General features: G+C 49.4%; 1 protein-coding gene and 1 long non-coding RNA gene across 4 annotated transcripts; one reads left to right on the top strand and one right to left on the bottom strand.

Moving 5' to 3' along the window:
• The first annotated feature begins 335 nt into the window (after positions 1 to 335).
• On the top strand, positions 336 to 17,612 carry LOC311604278. The gene is made up of 3 exons (XR_014781424.1): positions 336 to 1,713; positions 2,061 to 2,188; positions 10,000 to 17,612. It is a non-coding gene; the product is annotated as an uncharacterized lncRNA (long non-coding RNA).
• NFIL3 (nuclear factor, interleukin 3 regulated) lies at positions 6,863 to 19,582 on the bottom strand. 3 transcript variants are annotated; one of them, XM_084793965.1, is made up of 2 exons: positions 19,443 to 19,582; positions 6,863 to 8,665 (listed from the first exon to the last, which is right to left on the bottom strand). In XM_084793965.1, exon 2 carries the CDS (start codon positions 8,529 to 8,531, stop codon positions 7,143 to 7,145), a length of 1,389 nt encoding a protein of 462 aa, XP_084650091.1. In that variant the 5' UTR covers positions 8,532 to 8,665; positions 19,443 to 19,582; the 3' UTR covers positions 6,863 to 7,142. The 3 variants fall into 3 exon arrangements, with proteins under 3 accessions (XP_084650091.1, XP_084650092.1, XP_084650090.1); XM_084793966.1 differs by lacking the exon at positions 19,443 to 19,582 and adding an exon at positions 18,224 to 18,382; XM_084793964.1 differs by lacking the exon at positions 19,443 to 19,582 and adding an exon at positions 17,619 to 17,843.
• Between the last annotated feature and the right edge of the window lie 61 nt (positions 19,583 to 19,643).

Genomic DNA, 19,643 nt, shown 5'->3' with positions numbered 1-19,643 from the left:
ACAAACAAACAAACAAACAAAACTGAGGAGGAAGTGACCAACTATTTTCATGGATGGCAACAGTTTCAAGTCACACAGTTGTAGGGTCCTGAAGCTCTCCACTCACTTAGGTCTGCAGTGGCCTGACTGTCTCTTTAGACCATCGGTCCTCAAGCTTTGCCCTCCTTGACATCTGTAAAGCACATGCCCTGCTCCTCCCTCCCTCCCTCCCTCCCCCCTCCCTCCCTCCCTCCCCCCTCCCTCCCTCCCTCCCCCCTCCCTCCCTCCCTCTCACCTCCCTTCCTCTTCCTGCTACAAGGCAGTTTACCAGTTTTCTATCACTGGCACTCCTGTTCTTGTCCCCAAGTTTCCTGTCCTTGGAAACCTGACAAAGCTGTAGAATGAAAGGTCGTCTGTTCCCTTCCAGGTTACAATCCTGAGATGTCTTTCTTTTCTGTTTCCATCGTTCCATGCTATTGTCAACAGCTTTCTTTCCTCCTTTCCAGTCTTCTGTTTTCTTCTATGTCTTCTTCCTTCCTTCCTTTCTTTTATCTTTACATTTTAATTACATGTAATTGTTTGCACTGTGTGTGTATGTGTGCATCCATGTGCTGTGGCGCAGGTCAGAGGACAGCTCACAGGAATGGGTTCTCTCCTTCCACTGGGTAGCTCCTGGGGGTGGAGTTCCTGCTATGAGGCTTGGCAGCCGGTGCCCTTACTCACTGGGCCATCCTGCCTGATCCCACACCATGCTGCCATCTTTCAAAAGGACCTTACTCCAGAATCTTGGGCTTTCTTCAAGCACTGTCCCCCAAAGTCACCTTTTCCTTTATGGCTGGTTAAAGTAGAATTGGATGTGTTGGGGACACTTGGCTGAGTGGAGGTGAGTTCTGCTCCCCATCAGCAGCCCTAGGGGTCTCTCAGAGGCTGCTCTGTCCCCTCCCACAATCTCCTGTGCTTTCTCATCCATCTTCATCACTTCCTGAATTCAGGCTTTCCTTCTGTCCCCTAGAATCCACACTAGCTCGCTCTGTAGGGCACGGACAAAAGGTAAGGCCAGCTGTATTGCAAATGTTTTCCTTATGACATCCTACTTTGGTTCCCTCCTCCCCAAGACCATGGTTCATAATCTGGAATTCCCCTATTCTTACTGGCATTCTGGGACTCTAACGGCCTCCCATCAGTGGCAAATATTCCTCAGTTGAAAATTTCTGGCTCAAAGGGCTGACGGGATACAGCCCAGATCATTGGTGACTAAATAACTTCATTGATTCCTGCCTCTCCCTGGCAGCTGGGACTGCCAGCAACTTCCATCTGTAAAGGTTTTCTAGTTTTCAAAATTGACTTTAATAGCTACCAGGTTTGTTTTTTGTTTTTTTGTTTTTAAGTCTAACAGTTTGTGTGTGTGTGTGTATGTCTGTGTATGTGTTTTGAGACAGGAGTCTCGCAGTCTGACCTTACACCCCCAGTGTGGCCAAGAATGACCTCCTGTGCAATGAGCTTGCAGGTGAGAACACCCATGCCAGCTTTATACACTGCTGGAGATGGAAGCCTGGCGTCAGCATACCAGGCAAGCACCCTATCACACAAGCCACATTCCTAACCTCTAACAGGACAGTAAACAATTTTTTTTTTTTAACCAACAAAATGCCTGTGTGGCAGAGAGGTATCAATGGCTGAAGGCTCCATTGTTCGGAAGGCAGTGTGTGTAGGCAGCTACTGGAAGCCACACAGGTGAGTTGTTTTTATTTTAAGCTATTTCCTTCTTTGAAGCTAATAAATAAACCCACTATACAACTGTTATACAATAGAAAACTAGACATCTCAACCACAGCTTCCTGCTGTTCTTAATTCAGACAGGTTCTTGTTATAGAGCTCCCTCAGGCCTTGAATTTGCAATCCTCCTGCCTCTGCCTCTCAAGTGCTAGGATTATAGGTGTGTATCTATCACAGCACTTAACTTTAAAGGCCACCTTACTACTGCTCAAGAAAAAGCCCCTTCCTCTCCCTTCCTCTGTAGACTTTTGCCCCTCTGAAGTGCCCCACGTTGGCTCCTGCTGATCCTCTTTGTCCTGGCATAGGGCTTGGATCCTGGACACAACACTGCTGACTGCTGGGGAAGCTTCTGCAAGACACCCTCCAAGAATATCGGCACAGTGGCCACCCTTTCTGCGCAGACTCAGTTGCTTGTGGTACCGGTTGTCAATAGGTAATCCTAGAAATTCACTTTTTGTTTGTTTTTTTAGGGCTCTCTCCCCCTCCCTGCCCCTGCCTCTCTCTCTTCCTAACCAGGTTTTCCCTGTGTAGCCCTGACTGTCCTGGACTCAATTTGTAGAACAGGATGGCTTCGAACTCACAGCGATCTACCTGTCCCCGCCTCCACAAGTGCTGGGAAAACAGGCATGGGGCACAGCATGTTTAGAGATCGCATATGGCTTGGAATTTGCTAAAAAGCTGAGGATGAGCTTTGATTCCTGCTTGTATTCCTAAACAATTCATTTAGAAAGTAATCTTTAGGGGCTGGAGATGGCTCAGTGGTGAACACACACTGCTCCTGCAGAGGTTTTGCGTTTGGTTTCTAGAACCCTCAGCTGCCTGTAACTCCAGCTTTGAGGGAGCTGACACTTTCAGATACCTGCACCCATGTGCACATACCCCCACACGGGAGCACACACAGACACATGACTAAAAATAAATTAAATCATTAATTAAACTTTTATTACACTACTACTATTCTATTTCTCTCCATTTGTTGCTCTCTCACTGTGTAACTTATAAATTAAAACTTTACTACAGGCATGGGTAGGAAAGGCCCAGTCTATGTAGAATCAGTTGCTACCTATAGTTTCAGGTATCCTCAGGAATCTTGAGTGTGATTGTAAAAGGCAACATCTCCGTTTGATGAAGGCATGTGGTAGGAGGAACTCTAACCAGTCAAATCCCACACAGTGAGCTACTGACGGAGACAGGATACCCACACCGTGAGGAGGCCATGTGGAGGACCTGTCTGCACTCCAGGGAGGAACAGTTGGCCATCCCCCTCCTCATGTCTGGGTGTTGGGGCTGGGCCCTTGGGGAGCCACTTTAGGCATGTCTGGCTATGGCTTCCTTTCATTCTGTAGGCCAACCTGAGAGCTACTCTTTGGATATTACTGAGACTTTTTGGTGTTCTGAGGTGTGTATTCCTTATCTTTTGATAGCCATGGCTGCAAGTCTCTATTTTGTGTGTTTGTGTACATGTGTGTGCTGGCCAAGGGACAATGCCAGATGTGCCATAGGTACCATCTGCCTTATTCTGGGGGGGGGGGGGGGAGGAGGTGGTTCGAGGTAGGGTTTCTCTGTGTAGCCATGGCTGTCCTGGGCTTGCTTTGTAGACCAGGCTGGCCTCGAACTCACAGCGATCCGCCTGCCTCTGCCTCCTGAGTGCTGGGATTAAAGGCGTGTACCACCACCATCCGGCTACCTGCCTTATTTTTTGAGATGGGATTTCTCACTAAAGCTGGAAATCACCTATTAGGCCAGGCTGGCCAGCTATTAAGCCCCAGAGATCCTCCTGCCTTCTCCTTGCTAGCCCTGAGATTACCAGTTTGCACCACCGAAATCTGCGCCTGCCTCTCCCTCCCCTGCCCCCCCCCCTTTTCTCTCTCTCAGTCTCTGTCTCCAGTCTTTCTATATAGTCTTAGCTGTCACGGTACTCCCAGAGATTCATTTGTCTCTGCCTCCCAAGTGCTAGGATTAAAGGCCTCACATCTGGCTTTTCTCCGTGTTGACTCCAGGGATTGAAATCAGGTCTTCATGCTTGCATAGCAGCCCTTTACCAACTAAGCTACCTCCCCAACCCATTTCCCATCATTCTGGGGGGACCCTGGGCAAGAAGAGAGGCAGCAGGGATTCCTGTTAGCAGCATGTAGCAGACATGTTTGTTTACTGTACTATTTCTTTGGTTCTTCACATGTTGGTGAGGCTCATTTTCTTTCTTTTCTTTTCTTTCTTTCAGGTTCTTTGAGAGAGGGTTTTTCTCTATGTAACAGCCCTGGTTGTTCTGGACTCGCTTTGTAGCCCAGGCTGGCCTTGAACAACTCACAGAGACCCACCTGCCTCTGCCTTCTGAGCGCTGGGATTGAACACATGTGCCACCATGCCCAGCTGTCAATTTATTTCTAAAGCAGAACATTGTAGTCATCATCTCAAAGATAACAGAGAGCCTTGGAATGCTAAGGCAACACCGCACTAAGAGGAGAGATAAAAAGAGTCAGAGAAAATAACAAGGCAGGGAGGCATCACCAGTGACTACTTATATCTGACAAGGAATCTGGGAGGCAAGCTGGGCGTGGAGGCCACACCTGTAGGCCCAAGATTGGCATGAGGTCTTCATGGTTCTGGAGAAAAAAAAAAAAAACAATTCTTCAGAACAAGACTTTTCTTTTTTGGCACTTGGTCTAGTTCATGATGCCTTTTGGCCCTCAGAGTGCCAACTCCCTTTTCTGAACAACTAATACTTTTCTTAATATGTTTTCTCACTCTCTGTATGACTGTAATGCTTCCTACCCACACCTTGCCGGCAATCATATTTTAATATTTATTTATATTTTATTTGTGTGCATGTGTGCCAGGTGCATGCAGGTGTCTGAGCTCACTAGCAGAGGATGTTCATTGGATCTCTTGGAATTGGAGTTACAAGTGGTTGTGAGCAGCCCAGTGTAGGTGTTGAGAACCAAACTCAAGTCTTCTAGAAGTGCAGTTAAACAAGTGCGTTTAACTGTCGAGCCTTCTCTCTAGTCCCTAGAGAATGTTCCTTGCTTAGCTTCCAGGATCAGATGAGATGGGGCGTGTCCAGTGTAGTACGGCCATAGGTTGTCTTCTACTGCACTGTAGAGACAGGGACAACTGTCTGGACATGTCAGCATAGACACGACCTCTGATTCCACAGGGCTCTGACTCACAGCAAGCCTGAAGGAACTCTCCTCCCCTCATTGTAATTATTTGCATTTTTTTTTCTTATTTGTTTTGTAGTGGTGAGGATTGAATCCAAGGCCTTGCACATTTGAGTTTAGTGCCAGGCTACAAGTCCAGCCCTGGAAACTTCTTCCCAGGCAGAAAAACTCCACATCCTAGCTCTACTGTATAACAGCTTGTGTTGGGATCCATGCTGTCCGTCCTGAGCTATTGAAGTATTCTGACTCTGTTCTGGCTGTTAGCCGGCTTCTTTGCTTTCCAGCACTTGCAGGTGACTGTCTCAGTCCCCAGCCCAGCCTGTAATAAGACTGAGAAAGGTAGAGGGCCTTACCAAGACATGCATTTCTCTAGCTGGAAAAACCTGAAGTGGAGGCCATAGCTACAAAAATAAACTAGGTGGCCAGTGTTCATGTGTGTACACGTGTGAGATAGGAGGTCCCTCAAACACAAAGTATCCCAGTGTACAATATGAAAACAGAGAACAAGCACAGGGCTGTACTGGATGTACAGTCAGAAAGACTGGCACACAGCACACTGCCAGGGCTGCCCTGCCTCCAGCGCTGGGGCTAACCATGTGGCACAGGTAAGGAGGCACAGAGCAATGGTTCCCGTATCCAGGACAGAAAGATCAGTATGGAGACAGAGCTTGAGTAAGGCGTGACCTACTGGGAACAATGTCCACTACCCACCCACTCCACCTGAGAGAGACACAGGACACCGCCCACCCGCACAGCACATGGGACTCTCATGGCACTTGCTTCTTGGGCCAGTGGAGAATTCTGGATGAATAGCCAGGCATGGTCTTTTCCCCAGTTGGCTGGGATCAAGCTTTCTATGCCCGTGTGTCAGAATCCCTAATGTCTAAAGTTAGGGACACATTAGCAATAGGTCTCATTCATAGGTCCTTTCCCTCTCTGAGGTGATGCGGATAGAGCTGAGGGTCCCACGTGTGCTAGGTGAATACTCTGCCCCTGAACTATATACTTCAAGCTCACAACCGAGTCTTGTAACAAGTTATTAAATATACCTGATTTATACAGTTGTTGGCATGTGGTAACTGATGACTTCTCAGAAACTCCTCTGATGACATTTAAATGGCATTTAGCTTATCTCCCTGCATGGTCACGCTCTATAACTGTTACGCTTTAGAGTAACGTTAAGAAAAAAAAACACAAAAACACACTTCCTCCATCCTGTTTTTATCCACTTTTAAAAAATGGTCTTTCATCCAGGCAAAGTGGGTCAGTGACTCAGCCGCTGCACCATGTGTCACACTTAAAAGGGAGGTGACTAAAGAGAGGCCAGTACCAAACCGTTTGGAGCCTTCCACCTAGTAACCTAGAGAAAACTCAGTCCTAAAGAAAGCTACCTAGTGGGGGAACAACTAAGCAAGCCAGTCCCCAGTACAGGAGCACTCACCGTCTCCACCCTCTTTTTGCTTCCCCGGGCTCCACAGCTGAGCTCTAGTCCCAGGCCCTTGCCATCCCTTTCATTAGAAAGTTTCTAAACACACAATTGCTTAGAAACAAACAAACAAAACAAACAAAAAACCAGTTTTTCCCTCATTTCTGGTGAAGCAAACATCATATTAATTTGTGCATGTTATGTGAATGTGTGTCGGGTCAAAAGTCGATGTCCAGCACCTTCCTCAATCACTTTCCACCTTATTTTGTGATTCAGGGCTTCTCACTGAACTTGGTGCTAGCTCTCTGGCCAGTGAGCCCTAGAGATCTGCCTGTGCACCATGTCCCCCACTGGTCTTCCTTCTCTGGGGCTACAGGTATGTGTGTTGCCGCACCTGGCCTTTTATCTGTGCGCCATGGTCCCTTTGATTTGTGGGAAGCACCTCACACGCAACTGAGACATCCGTCTCCCCAGCCTCAGCCCTTTCCTTTTCCCATCAAATCAAGTGGGATGGAGCCCCTGCTGTGTTTGTCACCAATCCTTTATTGAAACTGGCAACATACACACTTTATAATAGAGCAAAAATAACGTTCGGTATGTACAGCCTCTGTGGGGGGGGGGGGCGCGCTATCTGACTATACACCAGGCAGAGTGAGGGCATCAAGTCTTCAGCGTGTGCACACAGGGACACCAGACAGACACCGTGTGTGCACACTACAGTGAAATGACATCAGAGGTCCAGTGGAAATTCGGCACGGTACCCAACATCTTCCTCCTCCACGCACAGCTCGGTCAGTAGTCGTTTACCTGGAGTCCGAGGTTGAGATAGGTTGTGTGGCAATGAATCTTTTGAGTGAGACCACCTCTGCAGATAAGTTTGCCATGCCCTGCTTCAAATACAAATTCTCAGCCTCAGAAACCTTATAGCCACTGTCTTTGACTTCTACCACTCCTGTTTTGAAGCTACTCTGAGTTTTGCCGGTCAGTTCTTTGTGGTGCCAGTGTTCCGGTTTGAGGGACCAATCTTGAATGTTCGTCACCTGCACTGAGAAAGGAGTGAGGGAGGAATGGACGATACCCGAGGCGCCGTGCTTCTCTAGGTCAAAATGGCTTTTGGCCATCACATCTGCAGGTGAGGACAGTTTCTGCATGCCTTCGAACTCGCTGTCCAAAGCCTCCACTTTGACCTGCATGGCCTTGGCTTTAATTCGGAGTTTGTGTGGCAAGGCAGAAGGGTTCACTTCTGGAACCTTCACCACCGTGGTGTGCACCCGCTGCAGCTCCACTGGAGAATGGATGGGACCCTTGGGCACCTGCTGCTCATCTTCGCCATCAGAAGACTTGCCCACGACACCCTCATCGGCCTCTGAGGTTCTCGGGGAGTTGCTGGTGGAGCCATGGACCTGCAGGAGGGGCGGGGAGTGGGAGTAGGTGGAAAAAGAGCTTCCCATGTAGCTCTGGTAGATGGAGGTGGAAAAGGCACCCCGCTCCTCCCTGGACTCCCTGGCGAAGCTCTCCAATTCCACCGGCTCCTGTTTGATCACCGGGAACTTGTTCTCAGGGCTCCGGCAGCCTCCCTGGGCAGGGCTTTCCTGTGTGTGTTCCACGGAGGACACCTCAGACACATCGGAGAGGGAGCTCTGGGGAGAGTGCTTGATGACCGAGATGCAGCTCGCAGTGACTATCGTAGGCTCATGCTCATCCACAAAGGAGCTCACGGCTGCCTTGGATGTCTGGTAGTCCTGAAAGTACACAGCCGTGGAATTACTGAGTTTCTGGATTTCTTGGGCATACGCCGTGGAGCTAATTAAACCAAACTTTAATTTCAGAGAGAGCAGCTCGGCTTTTAAAGTGGCATTTTCTTCTCCCAGTGCGATCAGCTTGTTCTCCAGAACCAGGTCGTTGAGGCGGCGCTTCTCGCGAGACCTTTTGGCGGCTTCGTTGTTTTTCCTCCTTTTCTCCCAATACATGGCATCTTTCTTCTCATCGGGAATGAATTCCCGTTTCCTCCGACAGGCTGAGGATTTGTTTTTCCCCACACTCCCTTCGGTCAGGAGCAAATCTTCGCCTGAGGTTAGGTCCTCCGCCACCTCGGCCAAGGCGGAGTTCAGCACTATCATCTTGTCCGAGCTGCTGGTAGGATCCAGGGGTGCGGGCTCCTTTTTGACGGTCTGCATTTTTCTCAGCTGCATCAGAAAGGACCTTACCGTCTGTAGACCCAGCGGAGGAGAACAAATCACTTTCCCAGTGTTCTTTCAGGTTTTAATAACTCCAGCTTGCCATCCATCAATCTCTCTTCTGCTGTCGGGTGCCCCTCATGGGTTATCTGCAACAGAGGAGAACACCATGAGTCCCCTGGGCAGATATATGCTAGCGGCTCGAAGGGGGAACAGTGCTGAGCAGTCAGGGAGAACTGGTCACAATAAGGCTTAGATCTTTAGAGTGAACAAGCTGGAAGAAGACGTAAACATACAAATTCTTCCACTTTGGGGCCAAAGAACCTCTTAGCAATGGACTGTGTGGTCCAGGAGAGTGAGGAAATCAGTTAGTTATTCACTTAGTCACTCAAGCTGTCACTCACTCAATCATCCCTTTATCCTCATTCCTCCTTCCCTCCATCTAGCCCCTCCCTCCAGTCCTATGCTTACACCCATCCCTTCATCCCTTCCTCCTACCCTCCCTCTGCTCTGGGTCGGGTAGAGGAAAGCTGTGCTTAGCAGAGGTAAAAGGCCAAGTGCAGTACGGGGGTGGTCCATTATAGGGAGGGAAGGACAGACAGCCTTGCAGTGGTGACCAGACCAGGGTGTGCACTGCCCTGCTCCAGAAGGACGATAGGTGACAAGGCTTTGCCAAGAAAACATGTACATCTCTCTGCAAGAACTTGGCTAAGTAAACTCCTTAGCATGGGTTAAACTGCTGTATCTTCCCTGAGGGCCTGGTGATCCTCAGTCTCCCCTGGGGACCCCTCTGACCTCACCATCAAGCTGCTGCACCTATATGAAGTAACTGTACTTATACACTTCAAAATGTAGCGCCCTTCAGGCTGAAGGGCCAGACTCTCAGGATTGACAGCTACAGTGCTCTTTGGGAGTCCTAAAATATCAGCCTAACAGACTTCAGTTATATATTTTGGACTAAAACAGTAACTATCCAAGGAGATTTTTCTTTTCTTTTCTTTTTTCTTAAAGAGAGCCCTCTTGCAAGTTAAGACTACTTCAAAACTAGAGAATATAATTACAGAGAGACCTTCTTTCAATCTTGCTAATTAGTTTCAAATAAAGCATGTAAGAACTGAAAAACAGAATCATCAACTGTTTTTCACACCCATGAGTAAAATATTTATAATATGAATTGAGTCTCACATTTGTGTATGTGCATGCATGTACATGTGCATGCACACACACACACACACACACACACACACACACACACACACACACCTGTGTGCTAAGAATGAAGCCCAGGGGAGAGCTAGGTAAGTGTCTCCTTCATGGTGCCTTTGGGTCAGACTCTGACTCCAGAAAGCAAACATGTACACAAACCGCACACATCGTCCCCTACTGCCCCCTCCAAGGTGCTGCTTATCCTGATGCGTGACAATTGCTTCAACCCCCATTATTATTATCAGCATTTTTATTTATTTATTTATTTTTTGCAAAGTCCCTCAGTGGACCTGCCGATTCCTGTTTCTACAGATGGTTGCCTACCAAGCTCCCAGGATCTGCGGGTCTCTGCTGTCTCCCCTGCACTGGGATTTCAAACATGCTCTACTGCCCCATGGGTTCTGCGGATTCAACCTCAAGCCAGGCACTTCAGCCACTGAGCCATCTCCTCAGCACAGCTGAGGCCACCTTCTGAAACCATCAGCATTCACGATGACTGCTTGGGAACCCAGGCTCTCTGTTTATGACTAATCTAACCATGACTTCACCTGTGTGTCACTGTTTGAAGTCAACACAGAACGCTGGGCTACGTTAGTCATTCTGTTTCTTTTTTGGTAAGTAACTGACACGAAGTGCCGATTGTATGATGTTACCTCTCTCGGCACCATTAACGCCATTACACGCATCAGCTGATGTGACTGCTTAAAGACACAAATAAAAAAGAGAAACTTAAGAGCAGGCATCGCGTCATGCCAGCCGACGTACTTTCCCACGCCTACCGTGAAGACACCATCACAGCCACCGCATGCTCTTTTACAACCTGCTGCAGGCAGAGGCACTATTTCATAAGTCCAGACCCTTGAGTTTATTTAAGTCAAGATGACTCTAAATACTCTCTGCAATTAAAATAAGACTTGACCTAAGGAAAGTCTGCAAAAGGAATCCAACAGACAACATAAATTCTAGACAGAGTTGATCCCGTAGGGGTTTCCCCATGGTTTTGACAGACACACACACATAGCTCTGACCTCTGACCTCTCTGAGGTGAGTTTGTAGCAGTCCAGACTCCACAGAGACAGAAGGAATAAACACTCTGCACTGAGTACAGGACATCTTCCTTGCTTAGATATCAAAATCTTCTACAGGGCTGGTTGTGAGCCGCCTAATGTGGATGTTAGGAACTGAACTTGTGTCCCCTCTGCAAGACCAGCAAGTGCTCTTAACCCACTGCCACCTCTCTCACCTGTGAAAACTTGGAGAAGTTAACTGACCACTTCATCAACTCTTCAGACATCAGCTCACCTTTTTATTTTTACTTATTTATTATCATCATGTAGGCATATGTGGGGGCCAGAGGTCAACATTCAGAAGTGGGTTCTCTCCTTCCACAGTGGGATCAGGAAACTGAATTCAGGTCACCAGGTTTGTGCGGCGAGCTCTTTAATTCACTGACATTTTTACATCGTGAACCAAACCCTCTAGTTCCTGAGTGCTCAGCTTAGGGCCTGCAGCCACTTAGCAGGCCAAAGTACACCCAGGGTCAGAAGAAACACGCGCTTGGCACACACGTGGGGCACATACACGTGAGCCATCTCTCACCGCCAGACCAGCCCTATCCCGGCAACAAACTGACCCACTTTTTCTGTTTGGATGCATCTGTAAATAAATGTGTCAAAACCTGATCCAGCTTACAAGAAAGGAAAATATTCCAAGCTCAGCAAGGGATTACTTGAAAATTAGATTTAAACTTAATAAAGTGGATGGCAAGCCTGAGTTTTATTAGCGCACCTGTGCACCTTGTTGACCAAGGGGTAACGGCCGGTCCCCACAAGGAGCAAGTGTAACATAATGTAGGAAGAACCTGGGGATGGAAGCAAGCAGGACACACAGGGGCACCCATTAAAACGGCTTCACAGATGAAGAAAGTGAGGCCCATGGAGTGAGAACAGTGGGGTGGGGGGAGAGATAGGTAGAAAGATAGAGAGAGAGAGAGAGAGAGAGAGAGAGAGAGAGAGAGGGAGAATGTGTATGTTTGTATATATAGAAATGCATTTTTTTGTTTTGTTTTTCTTTTTTTTCTTTTTCTTTTTTAAAGATTTCATTTATTTATTATTTATACATTATTCTGCCCCCATGTGTGCCTGCATGCCAGAAGAGGACACCAGATCTCATTAAAGATGGTTGTGAGCCACCATGTGGTTGCTGGGAATTGAACTCAGGACCTTTGGAAGAACAGCCAGTGCTCTTAACCTCTGAGCCATCTCTCCAGCCCTTGTTTTGTTTTTCAAGACAGGGTTTCTCTCTGCATAGCCGTGGCTGTCCTCAAATTCAGAGATCCACCTGCCCCTGCCTCCTGACTGCTGGGATTAAACGTGTGCACCACCACCACCCAGCTAGAAATATATTGTTAAAAATCAAGTAGAGAAGCTTCCAAATGAAACCATTACTGCCTGTAAAAAACCAGTTGTTGTTTTTTTTAAAAAAGGATTTATTGTTTTTATTTATGCGTGTGACTGTGTGTCTGTCACACTGTGTCCGTGCCTGTGGAGGGCAGAAGAGGGTGTCGGATCTGCTTAAGCTGGACTTAACAGTCATTTGTGAACTGCCTGATGCCTCAGAACTAAACTCAGGTCCTTTGGGAGAACATCAAGGGCTCTTAACCACTGGGCCACCCCTCCAGCCCTTATTTGTGACATTTTTTAAAAAAGATAATTGATCAATTTAGTAACTCCTGGAATCTTCCTTTTTTACTTCACTATGCCCATGAGCTTCTGAACCTCCTGCCTCCATCTCTTATGTGCTGGGACTGTAGGTGTACACTCTGACATTGGTTTGTAGGTGTTAGAGACAGGACCTAGGGCACTGGGACTATCAGACAAACACCGCCAACTGAGCTACATCCTATTCTCCTCTGTATCTTAGGGACACAAATATCACACCCTTGACTAGTTTACAGCATAACAGCAACACAGACCAAAACAAAACAACATCAGTTACCAAAAAAAAAAAAAAGGATCTGTGCTGGGGACTGGGCATGGCAGAAAGTTCCTGAATGTTTCCCATCTCCCTAGCCTGTTTCTTATGTCCTTGTTCACTTTTACAATCAGCACCTGACCGTAAGTGCCATTTACTGTGCCTTGTGCCTTATGAATAGAGTGGAAGGTTTATTTGAAGGCTACTTACTTAATTACATTTAAGATCCCTAGAAAGTTAATAAAAGACACTGTGTTCTGACAATTGAAAGGCTTATAAACACCCAAACTCCAGTGAAACCAGGTCCCCCAAGCCAGGGCTATTCATGAATGGCATCCAGCAAATCCCAGCTAGACTTAAAAAACAAGCTCAAATTCTAATTAAAGCCATATGAGAAACAAATTCCCCCTCCCTTCTAACTACAGGAAAATTAGCTGCAAAGAAATGTGAGAGGTAAGCGGGGGTGGTGGCAATAAAAACTCATTTTGAAACTGAAAAAAAAAAAAAACCTCTTATGTAATTGTCTGTGATCGAAGGTCAGGGTCTTTCGACATTCACTTGTGAGTCCAATCTGGATAAAAATCAACTCAAATAAAATTGAGAAAAATAACAGGATATCAAACAATGTGCTAACCCCGTGAAATGCAGGCCTACCTGACAAAAACAAGAAATGAGCATTATAGGAAACCTCAATTACATTGTTTGTTATGTTTGACTTGAATCCCAAGCGTGCTCTCATTCCTCAATACAAATTAAAAATAAACAACTTTTAACAGCATCACTGCCATCTGGGTTACAATGGAAATAATGAGGCATGTGTGATTTCTGAGTTGGGTAAAAAATAACGCTGAGTACTCTGACCGCGCCTTTCCATCCTACGCTTCAATCAGACCTACATCTCGGAACCCGCTGATGACCACAGCTAGGTCAGCTAGAAAACTCCACTTGGCGGGAGTGAGTCAGGGGCCCTTGCTCAACCTGTGCACAGCCTTTCTTTCACAAAGGGCTTTAATTTGCAGGCTGTTGCATCATGGTGATGTTATAATTGCCGAGATAAGCCCTCAGCGCAGAAAAGGAAACTGTTTCATGAAGTACAGTGAGCGTGTGTTCACTCTCATTTGAAGGCACGGGCAGAATGGTGGGGGCGGGGGCGGGGGTGCAAGGCTAGCAGAGCTCCCATCTTTTAGAGCCCTGGAACGGACTGCTAACCAACTTCTCTGAGTGCCTTCTTTTGAAAAGTGGGGGTGCTTGGTGGGGTGTCGTCCATCTGCTTTGTTAAGTTCCTGCCCTTCTTATTTCTGAATCAAGGCACTGATGACTCCAGGTCCCAGCCTTTCCTCCAAGGCACTATTTGGGACTGTGATGGCTACCTCAGACCCAGGTAGGTGCCTTGGACTAGATCGAGAGCCATCAGTCGAATGGGGCCCTAGCTTTAGTTGTCATCCACACAGCTCCACACCCATTTTAAGATGGTTTACATGTTTAAGTGGAGCTGAGAACAGCCACTGATGAGCTCAGACCCGAGGTTTAGAAGCAGTCAGGCCAGGGAACTCAGGTCACAATACCTTCCAGAGATCTGGACAAGGCGTCACTCCTGTTGCGGCATGTGTGTTACCATCTCTTGCTCCAGACACTTCCTAAGACATTACCCCAGTAACTTGGGACCTTGAAGCGCTTTGATGCTGCTAAGAATTCCCTTGGTATAGACATCAAAACTACAAGGCAAGGATATTCAGGAGCAAAAAGAGAAGATAAAGCTTCACTGGTCCAATACCAACTGATCCTCAACCTTCCGGTGAGATTCGGCTCGTAAAGGAGAGCGAGCCCACGCACAGGCACGCTGGAGACATTTACTGAGCACCTTCTAACTGTTCTGCTCCAAAGGCTTCCCCGTTGAGTTTTCTCTGGAGGCCAGTAAAGGTCTCACAGACTGGTGATAGAGGCAGGGGCAGCACCTGCGCTGTCCTCTTGGCACCTCCCACAGCTGTCTGTCTCTCACAGAAAGAGGACTCTTAGGGTGTCCAGTAGCACCCCTTGACGCCAAATTCCAGGCACAGGGAGTAGCCTGAGCTGCTCACCCTGCAGACACCTGGATGGTGAGCTGTGACATCAGAAGCTCACTCAGAGAAACCTGCAGCTGGGATCAAAGTGCAGAGAGGTACTTTTACGGAAGAACGGCTACATCTATGTGAGTGATTTTGAATTAGCATCTCCTGACCATATTTATAATCTCGGGCCTTTAGCAATATATACTTTAGATACAAGAAGAAATAATAAAAACGTGGGCTCAACTGGCCACTTTCAAACAGGAACCCTCCTTTCCATCATGATCAACACTGCCCTCTCTCTTTCCTGTAGCCATTTAGAGGTCTTGCTTTTTCACACCATGAATGGAGAAGAGCTTGGCTCTGCAATACAACCAAGACTCTAGTAGAAACAAAGGTGTCTGTGGGGTCGCAGTTAGCAGTGCCGCGGAGTAGTCTGTCCCCGGCTGTGTCCGCCAGCGGCCCATCTCAGCCTCCGCCTGCCTACAGGAGGCACTCCGGCTCTCCTCTTAGGCCTCCCGGCTCAGGGCGAGCGCGTTGTAGCGCTCTGGGGCTCGTAGAGCCTCCGCCCCGCTCCACGGCCGCGCCCCCAAGCCGCGCCGCTCCCCAGGCCCGCCTCCCGCCGGGTGGGCGGCGCAGCGGGGCCTCGGCGCCGCGAGGACCCCCGCGCCAGAACAAAGGAATGCGGGGAGGGGGTGGGGAGGCGCGCAGGCCATCACAAGGCGCGTCCAGCCGCTGCCCAAGGGGTGCGTCTTGGGCCGAGGTCTCCGCCTGCCACCGCCAGGCGCGTGCCGGGTCCCGGGGCGGGAGAGAGGGGGACAAGGACGAGTGATGGAAGGTGGCGCAGCAAAGCCTCTCAGGCAGGCCTGGATCTCCCAGCGCAGCTCGAAAAGTGGGTCGGGGTCTGCTGCTGGGGGGTGGGGGTGGGGGCGGCTATCGCAACTGCAGCATCTTGGAAAACGGCTGAAATAGGAGTAATACTATGTTCCAGGGGTCAATATTTAGAATGTCTCCACCTCTTAAAATAATACTGTAGTTCAATTATGTAAATGGTACGCTAAGAAAACTATCTCACAGACACCATTAAATACGTATAGTCACACATCATTACACTAAGTAAGAGTCTGGGAAGAAATTTAATATCCGGACACTTACCGTATTCATCTATCCCCAGTGAATAAAACTAGGTTACACAGGCAAAAATACAATCTACTAACCTATATATGCTTCCCATAAATCATATCTGATCTGGGGGAAATTACGATGTGAAATACATATTTCTGACTTCATTAGTTGTTGTTATTTACAAAAGCCAGAAAAGAAGATGACTCTTGGCCATTCCCTGCTGGCCTCTGAACGCAGCAGTTCCTCCAAAGTGCCCTTTAAAATGATAAATGGGGCCCCGCGTTCAGCAGCAGTCACTGGGCACCGCGAAATGCCTTCCTAAAAATACAGTCTTATCAGAGGTCTTGGAAGGCGTGGAGTTAAAACTACAGCAAATGGCCTTGAGCTTGTATTTGCACACAGCCCTGGAGAAACCAGAAATAGCACCGAGGCCACGATTGTTAAAATGTGATAGGGCTAAATTTAGAAAGACATACATTTCATTTAGGGCAAAAGACACACATTTGGCGAGCATAAGCTATGTCAAAGCTTAGTCGGTCGTCACTTTCTGGCTTAAAATATCCTTTAAAAGAACCAACAAAATCCCTGTTGATAATGACATTCTTAAACGCTGAGATTGCCCTACTTTCTTTGTGGCAAGATTATAAAATCACGTAATTAGCTCTCTTTCTATGCTCAACAGCCAGCAAATTCGGCAGTTACATAACCTAACATTTCCAGGAATCTATTAATGATCTGTCTTGTGGTGTCTTAAGAAAAAAAAATAAAAACCAATGACGATAAGGTGAGAAAAAAAGCTGATGGAACGGAACGTATTCCAGTTGGGAAAGTGGGGAGGCAAACGTCACAATGGCTCGTCCGGGTTTTAAAAATAACACCTCGGAACATTTAAGGAGCCCCCTCCCCCGCGCGCATCAGTATCCAGCACTAGGATTTCTCCTTTCTTAATAATGAATTCCGTAGACTCATTTTAAAGACATGCTTATTTGGGGCGATACAGAGGTAGCAACAAGGATCTAAAATCCAACGCTACGCTAAAATGACCAAATCATTGCACACACACGCGCACTTTCTCACATCAGCCCGTCCCCGGTGCCCACGTTTCACCGCGGGTCCATTATGCAATGTAAGAAAGGACACATCCTTCCACCTTCCCGAGGGCTCGTAAAACACGCTGACGACAAACAGGGTGGAAAGCGTCGGTGCAGACACAGAGCCTGACACAAACAAACGCCGCGCAGGCATCTCCGAATGCCGTCACGGATCGCACTTCCAACCCTCCTTCTAAGCAAATCAAGACAGTTCCCCGTGACTCAACCCTCCCCCTGGCCAGCTTGGAGAGAGGGACCAGCGCTGAGAGACCCCGGAGAGGCGGGCACATCGTCTGGCTGCAAAGGGGATCGGCTTCCACTCCGCCTCCCCGGCGCGCTCTTTCTCCACCGAAACATCAATTTTCCTGAAATCCAGAGACATTATGCAATAGCGGGGAGGGGGAGGGAGCGCGCGGCAGCCGGGGCTACGTGCGGGCGCCAGGGCGCTGCAATCAAAGCAGCTACCTTAAGGTGGCGAGTGCCCCTCCTGCCAAGGCAGCAAAAGTTTATGTAATGCATGCCCCGCGCACACTCGCCGCCTCCCACCAGCCCTGCGCCGCGCCCGCACGCGTCCCGCGCCCCACGCCCGCCGGCCGCGCGCTCCGAAAGCGGGCACGGAGCGGAGCCGGGCCCCCCGGGCCGCCGGTGGGCGGAGCGCTTACCGTGGTTCTGTTCCTTGGCCCGGGAGGAGAAAGAAAGGACGGTCGGAACCGGGCTGGCGGTGCCGGGGTGCGATCTGAGCTCTGCTGGGCCCTCAGCGGGCGGTGGCGAGGGCGCGGCGCGGGAGACGGGCGGGAGCGCCGGGTCCGCGGGCGCCGTGGCCGCGCCGAGAGATGTGTGTTAGTAGGTCAGTTCCGAGCGCCGCGCTACGTCGCCGCCCGCCAGCCCCGCCGTGACGGGCGGCCGCCGCCCCAATCGCCGCGCCCGCGCCCGCCCCCGGACCGCCGCCACTGGCCGCGCTGACAGGGGCGGGCTCCCTGCCGCCCCGCCCCACCCCGCCCCGCCCCGTCCCCTCTGCCGCGGCGCCACCACCAGTCCGCGTCCTTCTCTGGCCGCTGTCGCTGCTGCTACCCGCTGTCCGCGGGGACCTACGCCGAGCGCTGAGTTGCGCAACGGGACGCACCGCGGAGCAACCGGGGCATGACTGGGAGGAGCTCAGGACCCCCTTGCCCGTAGCCAGCCGCGCCCCCCGGGTCGCCGCGACCGCTCTGTGCATCACCTTTGTTTGTTTATTTGTTTCCCGGAGAGCCACAGCGGGCCGAACTACCTGTTGCTAACAGAACCCCGGGCGAGGGCTGCGGGGATCCGGGCGTGGCAGAGACCTTGGTCTTCTTGTGTCCACTGTGCCCCCCTGAAGGGGCGCGGCAGCCGGGCTGCGTTATGATTGAAATGTCCCACTCTTCTCCCAGCTGCGCCACAACAGCAACAGAAACACAGCCCCTGGCACAATTAGGGCGAAGACGACCCCTGCGAAGTTGTTGCGTAACAGGATTAGGAAACCAAACTGGACGCGGTCCGTCTGCGTCCCAGACCACGTGGAGAGGTGGCGGCTGTCTCTGAGGACCTGAGGGTTCCCGACCGGCTGCCTTGCGCCGGGCTGGGACGCCCACCGCCTGAGGTGCCCGGGCTTGAGCAAGCCATAGAAGGCACTCTCCGAGGCATCTTGAGCTGGTAGCTCTCCGGTCCTTTCTGCACCCAGTGAACACGTCAGTCCCCTCACCCCACCCCCAATTCCTGAGCTGTACAAAAGACATAAGGAAATAGGAAACAGGGCATCTGGCGGCATGTTCTTAAATCAGTCACCAGGTTGGCTATTGTAAAGGAACGTGGCATACACTCCTTGCGTTTACAGACACGTAAGATTAGTACCGGCCTTGGCAAAGGGAGCCATATTCCTGACAGTGACGCACGCGCTTGCCCAAATACGGAATGTGGCAGGTGGCGAGGTCCTTGAGCAGTCTCCTGCTCTGCTTCGACTGTGAGAGCTGGGCTCCAATGACTCCCTCACTCTATCCACCCCCACCCCCCATCGCTTTTTAAAGAAAGCAAACCCCAAAGTAAAGAGTGCGCAACTGCCCGACCCAGAACATCTCACTAAGTGGATCTTTTTCTACCTACCTGGGGCACACAGTACACAGATAATCTCGGAGGCACACTAAGTGCTGATTCAATTACCATTCACCGGTTTCACTTTCAGACGCCTTCACCGGGCAATAACGATGGAGACCATCTGGTAAAATGCCCAGTAAGGCCCCCTCAGCGCAGATAGGCAATATGGTAAGCCTCCTTTCTCAGGTGCTGAGCAGTTCAGGAAACACATCGCCCATTTACACGTTTGTTTCGAAGAACTGACTACCTTTGATGTAAACGAATCTTGCTTTGGTTAATCGGTTCCACTTTTCTCAAATTTACTGATGTCATAGAATCCCGAAGTAGGTAGGGGTAACGTTTTTTCACAAAAAGCCAGTTGTACTTGTCTGACTCACCTGAGGCTGACAGCGGAGGAACGGAGGCTCTGACCCACGAAGCTGTTCTTTAGACTGAATTTTGAAATCTGATGCCTGTCTTCATTCCCCGGGGCAGTTTACACTGCGCCTCCACCGCATTTGTGCTTCCGTCATTGTCATCTAACTTAGAAATCAGAGGAAGTGTGAAAGATGTCTCTGATAGCGACTTAGAAAATAACT

The sequence above is a fragment of the Acomys minous genome, assembly GCF_964271855.1.
Source record: "Acomys minous genome assembly, chromosome: 9".
In the NCBI taxonomy this organism is placed as follows: Eukaryota; Metazoa; Chordata; class Mammalia; order Rodentia; family Muridae; genus Acomys; species Acomys minous.
This window is presented reverse-complemented; position numbering and strand designations above follow the sequence as displayed.

Excerpts from the sequence above, each read along its gene's own strand:
- NFIL3 (XM_084793965.1), bottom strand. The coding sequence starts at position 8,531 with ATGCAGCTGAGAAAAATGCAGACCGTCAAAAAGGAGCCCGCACCCCTG.